The sequence below is a fragment of the Canis lupus genome, chromosome 24 (assembly GCF_048164855.1).
Source record: "Canis lupus baileyi chromosome 24, mCanLup2.hap1, whole genome shotgun sequence".
NCBI lineage: Eukaryota > Metazoa > Chordata > Mammalia > Carnivora > Canidae > Canis > Canis lupus.
The window spans coordinates 14,405,999-14,416,125 of NC_132861.1; the positions used below are offsets into that span (position 1 = coordinate 14,405,999).

The 10,127-nt window shown below is 47.8% G+C and overlaps 1 protein-coding gene across 1 annotated transcript; it reads left to right on the forward strand.

Moving 5' to 3' along the window:
• The first annotated feature begins 5,637 nt into the window (after positions 1-5,637).
• On the forward strand, positions 5,638-9,573 carry GPR12 (G protein-coupled receptor 12). Its single transcript, XM_072795698.1, has 2 exons — positions 5,638-5,758; positions 6,524-9,573. The coding sequence occupies exon 2, from the start codon at positions 6,539-6,541 to the stop codon at positions 7,541-7,543; it is 1,005 nt and encodes a 334-aa protein (XP_072651799.1). The 5' UTR covers positions 5,638-5,758; positions 6,524-6,538; the 3' UTR covers positions 7,544-9,573.
• Positions 9,574-10,127: the final 554 nt, after the last annotated feature.

Below are 10,127 nucleotides of genomic sequence, written 5' to 3' on the forward strand. Positions count from 1 at the left end.
AAGCATCCTCTAATGATGTGATGAGTCCCCAAAGAGGTATCTCAAGCTCAGGCTCCCTCTCTTCACATGCCTGTCTACCTCAGGAGGAAGTGCTGGCCTTGCCCCTTCAGAGGCTGGCCCTGGTGCGGGCGTGGTGCCTGGCTCCTGCCACTCCGTGCTTCCGATGTCCTGGCTGAGAGAAGGTCTCAGGATTCCACCGAGAGATGCAGACGTGGCTCCTCCCCACCCCATGGCCAACGCCCGTGCCCATGTTACTAAATGAAAGAAGCTGGTTCAGGAAGGCACCGTGCGGTATGACTCCAACAACATGACATTCTGGAAAAGGCAAACCATAGAGACAATAATAAGATCAGTGGTGGGCAGGGGATGGGGGAAGCGGGAGGGAGGAACAGGTGCAGCAAAGGGCATTTCCAGGGCAGTGAAACAGCTCTGAATGATACTTGGATGATGAAGACATGCCATTACAGATTTGCTAAAACCCACAGAATGTACACCACTACGAGTGAAGTCTACTGGAAGCGATGGACTTTAGTTCGTAATAGTGTGTATCAATATAAAAAAACCAAAAACCTAAATTTATTCCAGAGGTAAGAAGTCAAAAGTGGGTCCCTAGAACTGTGTTCCTTCTAGAGGCTCTGGAGAGGACCCATTCCATTGCTCTTTCCAGCTCCTAGGGGCTACCTACACCCTTTGGCTCCTGGGCCCCTTCCTATGTCTTCAAAAAAGATCTCAAAAGGACCTTTGTGGAGTGCCCGGGTGGCTCTCCAGTTAAGCATCTGACTCTTGATCTCAGTTCAGGTCTTGATCTCAGGGTCGTGAGTTTGAGCCCTGTGTTGGGCTCTACACTGGACGTGGCCCTACTTTATTAAAAACAACCACCACAACAACAAAACAAACCTTTGTGATTATGTTTAGGACTTGCCTGGATAATCCAGATTATCATTTCCACATTCCAAAATCTCTTTTGCCATATCAGATAATACAGGTTCCAGGGATCAGGATGTGGCTCTTTGGGGGGGGTCACTGTTCAGCTACCACAGGGAAGAAGAGGCAGCAGGAGACACTGCAGGAAGAGCTGGTGTGGGAAATGGAGGGCCGATGAGCACCTAAGAGTGAATGGGAACTGTCCCTGTCTGGCCATTTACAACATAACACACAGAAACCAGACTAACCAGTGGCTCAAAATCCAAAGAACATTTAAAACTATTTCTCCAAGCAATGAGAATAAAATATTTCTGAAAGTAATTCCTCAAGTTACTCTGGGGAAAAAGAATCTCCAATAAATGCATTAAAAATGTATATTAACAAAAAAAAAAAGTTCACAGCGTCTCTCTCTGGAATTGAGAGTTGAGAGTACAGGTAATTTTAATTTTTAATTTTAATTGCAGGCAGCAACATTTCCATAATGAATATGTATTATTTAATAATCAAAAAAGAACTTTTATTTTTTTTAATTAATACAATTTTAGAAACACAAAAATACGTACAGAAATGAGGTGATGTTAGCACTGGCAACAGAACCCTTCCTTTTCACACAGAATCTCAGACTTAATGTTATCTTTATGTGATGTGTCCTTTCTTTTTTTATCTCCTTGATGTGCCCACAAAATACATTCCTCCTCAATTAAAACAGGAAGTTTAAAGGATCTTATAAAGGGGAAAAGAAGGGGATGTTGTGATTTTTCATAGACCCTTCTCTGACCTTAAATAGCAGTCAGGGTTTGTTTAAATAGAAAATTAAATATTAAAATGTACTTTGATCGAGCCTTCGGAATATACCTAATAGAAGTACCTACATATGTGCATTAAATGATGTGTACAAGGATGTTCGTCATGGTTTTCTCCACAATAGCCAAAGCCAGACAATGACACAATGTGATCAGTAGGAGACTGGATTAAAAAAAACCATGGCATATTATATAATAAATACTACACAGCAATGAAAAAGAATCAACTCCTAATCCATGCAATGAATCAATAACGTTGACAAATAATGTCGAGTGAAGGAAGCCAGACACAACCGTATACATACTGTATGATTCGTTTATGGAGAATTAGTAAATAGGCAAATCCCTTATATTAGAATTGAGAATAGTGGTTCCCTTCTCCTAGTGGGGATAATAACAGAGACTGGGAGAGAAAGACAGCTTTGGGGCACTGGTAATGTTCCATTTGTCAGGATGGTTAGAGATGACATTGGTATATTCATTTGGCATCTCTGCATCAAACTATATGTTTATGAGATGTGCACTTCCTATATGTAAGTTGTACTGCAAAAAAATTTACTGTAAATTAGAGAAATGAATGAGAATTAAACTTTAATTTGGAGTCCTGTTTTATGCTCAGGTAGGATATAACCCTCAGCTAGGCAGAATGAGGCATGGCTCATCTGGTGCCAATTAGCACACCAGTTAATCAAATATATAGAAATTGACTCGCAGTCATTAACACAGGCAGCAAAGAAGCTGACCATTTCAACATAGACACCATGTCCTCCATGCAGTACTGGCTCACTTATGACTTGCCCCAGCCGGTTATCTGGGACAGCCCCACAATCTATAAATTCAATCACAAGAAAGGGCCAGGAAATGTGCGTACCGGGTCGACGTTAGCAAAGACACTGTGTGTGATTAAGATGGGCACAGAGCCTTTCTCACACGAAACAGTTGTTGTTAGTATAGGTTGTAAAAATGCCAGGCTGTGCTTAAGGCTTACAATTTCTTGCCAAAACTATTTTTTAAAAAAGTGACAAAAAGGCGAATGATGAAAAGACAATTAACCTCACATACTGAAGGCATCTGCTCCAGCGTCCTGTGATGAGTGATGGATGAACTGAGACAGCTTGCAGTCAGCTACCTTATGACCCACGTTACCTAGGGTCATGCAAAACCTCCTGATCTGCCCCCTGGATTCCAAGCTCCAGAGGCCACCTGGTATCCCACTTCACACCTCCTCTAAGGAAATGCCCATTCAGCAAAGTTCAGATGGAAACTCCACTGCAGGACTCTCCACATGATCCAGGCCTTGCCAACTGATTCATCCCATCCCATCAGCCTCGTGGTTGCTTCAGAGCTGGGCATGCACCAGGCTATCCTGAGTCTCCATGGGAACACCTCTCCCTAGCTGGGAAGATGGTCTCAACTTGCGCCAAGGGGCTGCCTGGGGCCACTTTCACGGCTGCACAGGAGATGCTTTTCTAGGAAAGGTCAGTTTGAGGCTGGCAAACACAGAGAAGCAAGGACAAGAAATAAGCCAGAGGAAGGAACTGACCAGGAGCCTCCGCACACAGGATTCTGTTTCTGCAGCTTCTCCTTCCTTTCCACGAGCCACTCCAGGATCTTTCCCAGCCATGCCAGACAACAATATCCATTTTTAATTGAGTTAGTTTGAATTGGATTTCTGCCCCCTTGGCAACAAAAGCCCTAACAAATACACAAACAAATGTAGAATTTGGAGTAAAGTTTAAATTTTTAATTAAAAAAATTTTTTTTTTGTTACAAGTATTTATTGAAGGAGAAGGCGGAACTGAGCAGAACTGTGAAGGCGCAGCTGATCTTGACAATCCAGAGGAGCTGGCGCACACGCTGCCCAGCCCTCGGTGCTGCCGTTTGGCCGTCTCCAGTCCCGGGTGTAAGTTCTCTCGGCTTGTTCCTTTGCTCAAGATTTCACTGCCAAGAAAACACATCCACTTCATTACCTTTTCTCTTCTCATTGCTTGCTTCTTTTTTTCCCTCCTTCTTTCCCAAGCACCTTAAAGAGGGAGTTCCTTCCGCCACTGTCAGCTCTGGGGGGCAGGCCCTGTCTCAGTGTCCCTGACGAGTATAGTGTCCTGCTAGCGCTGAACCTTCCCCTTCCCTGAACCGCAGCGCCCATGTGAGCCTCTTAAGGTCTGGCAGGTAGTTGGAACCGTACCATGCTAATAAAACTGCTATGTATCTGCTTGAACAGCTATTTTTCAACACTTCATTCTAAAAATGCTTAGGTTCATCACATAGAAATTGACAGGAAGGTATACATCCCTTCATTACAGCATTTGCTGCCTGGTATTATTGTTCCTTTCTAGGCGTCTGTCACACGCAAAACATGCCTGTGAGTAGAAAGATCATATCTTATTGAATATGTGCATCCAGCAGTTAGCATGGTTCTTGGCAGGTACAGACGTCCGATGCTTCCCCACCAGGTACCAGCAGTTCTTAAAATTCCATAGAACCTTGCTTGTCAAAGTGGAGTCCATGGACCAGGAGCAGCAGGATCTCTGGGACAGAGGCTTGCAAATGCAGAGTCTGGACCCCACCCCAGAACTACTGATTTGTAGTTGAGCGCTGGCCAGTGGGGAGAAGCGGGGTGATCTTGCAGAGGCAGGAACCCACGGATGGAAGAAAGGGTGGAGAAGGGACAAGAGGAAGTCGAGGGTAGGGGAATCTTCAGGACTGGGGCACAAATGACAGTGAGCACCAGGAGGAGGCAGGATGGCCAGAGGAGGATGCCCGAGGAGGAACGGTCCCACGTTCTGCAGACCATCTCTATCTACATAGGACCCTTTCTGAGTGCTGAGAAAGGCAGTCAGGAAAACTTCACTGCTGGAAAAGAAAAAACCACACAAGCATGCCTTGTTTTCTCCCATCTTTAAGCTGGGAGATCATTTTTAAACTTAAGATCTCCTAGGTGCTCTAGGTTTTGTATCCGGAGGAGACAGGAGCTCATAAAAGCAGACGGCTATCAGGTTCTTAATCTTAGAACCTACTGATGTGTTAAAACGAAAAAAAATAAATTCACACTGCCACTTCAGTACCTAAAAGAATGGGTTTGGGCCAGCATCTGCAGGAAGCGTCTGCAGGAACTCAGTAAATGATTCCCATTTGAAAATGCAGCTTAAAGAGCACTTAATAAGTGCAACGTGATGATGATGATTCACACAGCAGCACCTTATACACAGTTAAGCAAATGTTCCCAGGGAACGGTAACGAGGAACCAGATCTCGGACACACCTAAGGAAAGGAACCCCCTTGGGATCAGGATGCTGTGCGGTCAATGGCAATTCTAAAATAGCTGGCCATTCTGGGGCTGGAAAGATGAGCCTCCCTAACTTGCTCACCCTGCATCCCTACTGCGAGCCCTGAGTGCCACCCTAAGCGACTCTTTGGACCATGAATGTGGCAGGTTAGGGAAAGGCGCGGAGAAGTGGGTCGCTAGAGACTGGGACTCCCCGGGGAGACCTCGGTATCGAAATAGGTCACCGGGCTCGCAGGCGGGGCTCCTCTGCCCCCGCCCCAGTGCAAGCCGCAGACCGCCAGCTGGGGTGGGACTGGGCTGAGGCAGGGAGGGTGAGGGTGCCGGTCTCGGCCTCCAGGTTCGGTCCCTCCCAGAACGGGGGGGGGGGGGGCTCGAGCTCCCGGGCTCTCGGGCTCTCGGCCCCAGGGGGGCGCGCGCTGGCCTCCGGGGCTCCCGCGGGCGGGCGGGCGGGCGGGCGCGGGGGCGGGGCGCGCGCGCGAGGAGCGTGTGGGCCGGGCGGGCGCGCGGCGGGGAGGACCGGGCACGCGAGCCGAGCCCGCCGCTCACCTGCCGCCCGCCGCGCACCTGGCGCCGAGCGCGCGCCCCGCGCCCCCCCCGCCCGCAGCGCCCGCCCCGGGGCGCGGCCGCCGCCCCTCGCCGCCCCTCGCCGCCCCTCGCAGCGGCGGGCCCGGGCGCGGACGTGCGACGCGAGTAGCCCGCGCGCTTCGGAAGCACCGGAGGAGCCCCCCGGCCTGGGCGCGCCAAGGTGACCCCCCAGCTGACCCCCCGCCCCCGCGGGCCGCCCGTCCCGGCGCCCCGTCCGTCCCCACGCGTCCTCCGCCCGTCCGCGCCGGGGGTGGGGGGCGGCGGCCGTGCATGGGCGTGTGTCTGTCTGTCTGTCTCCACATCCCCGCGGCACGCGCCTGCCTTTGTGACCCTGGCCCGACTGCCCCGTGCACACGGGGGACGCCTGGGACCCCTCTTTGTTCTGGCCGGGGACGGGGGGCGGCGTGAGCGTGTGCACGCGCACGAGGGATGGTTTTGGAGTGTGGATGGGGTCGATGGAAATGGGCGATTTCCGTATTCCACGGAGGATGGCGGCCCCCGGCGCGGGACCTGTGGCTGCGGCGTGGCTTTCCGGGCAGCAGCCCAGACGTCCGGCGGGGGTTGCTTTCCAGCATGCAAGCCGCGGTGGCGCGATGTGCGTGCCCAGCACCCTGGGACCAGCCCCGGGCCCGGCCCCCGCCCCCGCCCCCGGCCCGGCCCCGGGGTGCCTGCCCCGCTCCCGCTCGCGGCTTCAAGTCCCGCCCTGTGCTGTCCCCGCGCCACACGGCGCTTGTGGTCGTGGGCTTTACACCACGGAGACTTCGCCTTTTGTTTTATTCCGCGACACTCTATAATTCATGAAGCTTGTGGCATTTGATGGTCGTGTCTGAGTGGGGGCTGGCTTCTGTTTGTGTGTCTTTCTGCATGATCTTGGATTGCCACCCTGCCGTGTCTAAACATTAAAAAGCCTGTCTTTTCGTTGAAGAGGACGGGGGTTAAAATGAATGAAGACCTGAAGGTCAATTTAAGCGGGCTGCCTCGGGATTATTTAGATGCTGGCGCTGCGGAGAACGTCTCGGCTGCCGTCTCCTCCCAGGTTCCTGTTGCAGAGCCGGAGCCGGAGCTCGTTGTCAACCCGTGGGACATTGTCTTGTGCACCTCAGGAACCCTCATCTCCTGTGAAAATGCCATTGTGGTCCTTATCATCTTCCATAACCCCAGCCTGCGAGCACCCATGTTCCTGCTAATAGGCAGCCTGGCTCTTGCAGACTTGATGGCTGGCATCGGACTCATCATCAATTTTGTTTTTGCCTACCTGCTTCAGTCAGAAGCCACCAAGCTGGTCACCATCGGACTCATCGTGGCCTCTTTCTCTGCCTCTGTCTGCAGCTTGCTGGCTATCACCGTTGACCGCTACCTCTCCCTGTATTACGCCCTGACATACCACTCGGAGAGGACGGTCACGTTCACCTATGTCATGCTCATCATGCTCTGGGGGACCTCCATCTGCCTGGGACTGCTGCCTGTCATGGGCTGGAACTGCCTCAGAGACGAGTCCACATGCAGCGTGGTCAGACCTCTCACCAAGAACAACACGGCCATCCTTTCTGTCTCCTTCCTCTTCATGTTTGCGCTCATGCTTCAGCTCTACATCCAGATCTGCAAGATCGTGATGAGGCACGCCCATCAGATAGCCCTGCAGCATCACTTCCTGGCCACCTCCCACTATGTAACCACCCGGAAAGGGGTCTCCACCCTGGCCATCATTCTGGGGACCTTTGCTGCTTGCTGGATGCCTTTCACCCTCTATTCCTTGATAGCCGATTACACCTACCCCTCCATTTACACCTACGCCACCCTCCTGCCCGCCACCTACAACTCCATCATCAACCCTGTCATATATGCTTTCAGAAACCAAGAGATCCAGAAAGCCCTCTGTCTCATTTGCTGTGGCTGCATCCCCTCCAGCCTCTCCCAGAGAGCGCGGTCACCCAGCGATGTGTAGCAGCGTCCCCCTTCGGTGGACACGCTGCACACTCAATTCTGCATTTACCAAGCACTTCCACTGCCCCGCCAAATGGTTGAGATGCTGTCCTTAAATTCTTTATATTGGATTCTCTCTTGAGCCACAGGAGCACTTAGCATTCGTGAAGCATTCATTTAGATGAGTAAAGTGACCGAAGTGAAAATAGTGTTGCCAGTGTTTTTACCGTTAAAAAAAAAAAAATGAGTTCTTTGCTCAAGATTATTTTGTTTTGTTTGGGGGCAGGAGCTTTGTTTTCTGTTTTATTTGGAGGCAGGGTTTCTGTTTTCTGTTTTACTTAGAGGATTGGTAATGCGTGGAAAGAAAGTATATGAAATGGCCATAATGTTATGAAAAGTAAACCGGTCCCAGAGCTCTTACTTGGACTTTCAAATAAATTTGAACTATTGAGAAAAATGGAGGAGAAATGACTTTTCCCAGACTTTTTTTTTTTTTAACGTCAAGGTGGATTTTCAACGCTGCATGTATCTAACTGAATATAATCTCTTTTGAGCCTATACAAATAGTTTACATGATTCTGTTTGGAAGAGACCTGGTTTTATTAACATGAACTCAGTAATAAGTTACCAATACAGAAACCACGTACCCATTCTTATTCATTCTTTCTTTACTTTGGGCAATTACTGTTCACAAGAATTACTTTGGCATTTCTATGAATGTTGTAACTTTCTGCATGGTTGCCTGTGTTAGCTAGACCACTAGTTTCAAATGTTGCTGTGTAAATCCAGAATCAAATGAGTCCGTTTTCAATATAGGTTTTCAATGTGTCTCTAAAATGAATTATGAAATTTGTTTGACTTGCATATGAAGTAGGATTGATTAGATCCACCACTGTAGTTTCCACGCCACAGTCTGATTGTTTTCTGGAGGCAAAAGAAAAAATTTAATAACAGCTATTAAAAGTAAGTTACATTTATTTTACTATATTCTGAGAAATAAATCAATGTAAAGCTATTGCAGAATATGAAAAACACCACCTTTCCTAGCTCTCTATATCTAAGAATGTATAAATAGTTATTCTTGATTAAAACAAATAGAATTAAATATTGTAGGCCAAATATTTCTGGTTCATATGGTCTGTGGTGCAAAGTGCATTTGAAACAGGTGGTCTCCTATTTTAATGATTAAGTTTGTGACTGTATAACATGTGTACCTGATTGTAATATATGTTTGCTATATTATGTAAGTTGACAAGCAGAATGACCATGTGGCTGTTCATGAAAAGCTAACTTTGAATTCCTTTTCCTTCTTTTCACCAAAAAACAACTTAAATGCAATAAAAACTGTATTGCCTGTTTTCAGAGAGCAAAGATTTAGTCAAGAAATGACACAGAATTAATTTTAAACCTATTGCAAAGTCACTGTGTCTGAGCATCATTTCTCTTGGTACAGACAGGTGTTTTAGACACAGATACCTTCCCTCCATTTGCTGAAGATTTATAATGCTGTCTGTACAACCAGTGGGAGAATTTCTGGACAGGATGTCAACTAAGCCCATTCAGATGGTGGCAAAACCAGTATTTCAAGGTCTCTGGGGGAATAATTTGTAATAAATTAACCTCATCAGTTTGTCCCAAACGTGATGCCCATCATGGTCTCGGGACCATTCCGGCAGCTTGCATGCCAATGCCATCTCTCCAAAGCCCCTTCGTATGTAGCACAAGTGTGAATAAATCCTATACTTGAATCTGGGTCTCCTCCCCTAGGTTACTTATGGAAGCAGGAGAGAGACTGAAATATTTCAGAAGCAGGAAAGGATTTTTAATACATATCACCATGCGACCAATCTAATCAACTTGATGCCTTTAAAAAATTTCTTTTGAACATTTGATGGAGTTGGTAGATTGGAAATGATGGGTCTGTTTGTTTTTAATGACATAAAATTTGTTAGCATCTCCTTGTGAGAAATGACTAAGGTAAGTTGGTTCTGACAAGGGCTGGGAAATATCCAGACTGAGGTTGTAAAGCAATAAATACTGTGTTTGTAGAAATGGTGGTCCATTTGCATATCTGTAACAGTAAGAACTATAGTCATAATGATGTGTGCTGTTTTTCACATGTTGCGTGCCAGGCCCCTTTTTTTGCTTTGTTGCTGGATTCATAAAAACGCACTTTTACAGGTAAAAAAATTACGGCAAAGAGAGGCTAAGGGATTTGTCCAAGGCCGCAGAGCTCCAGGGTAGAGTCCGGATCCGAACCTGGGTTTTCCCAAAACCTATGCTCATAGTCCCCTTCCCTGCACTGGGTTGCCTGTGATCCCTCACTGGTTAGAAGGGCTGAGGGAAATGATTTAGAACATGTTACTGTCACCAAGTTTTAGTTCTAGAATTAAAACAACGCTTCCTGTTTAAAATTACATGTGGTGTGACTATTGACGTGGTCCTAGGTAAAAGAGGTCTGTTTTTTTTTTAAAGATTTATTTATTTATTTATTTATTTATTTATTTATTTATTTATTTATTCATGATAGACACAGAGAGAGAGAGGCAGAGACACAGGAGGAGGGAGAAGCAGGCTCCATGCCGGGAGCCCGACATGGGACTCGA

What these genes read in the sequence shown, in the direction of transcription:
- GPR12 (XM_072795698.1), top strand. Translation starts at nt 6,539, where the DNA reads ATGAATGAAGACCTGAAGGTCAATTTAAGCGGGCTGCCTCGGGATTAT.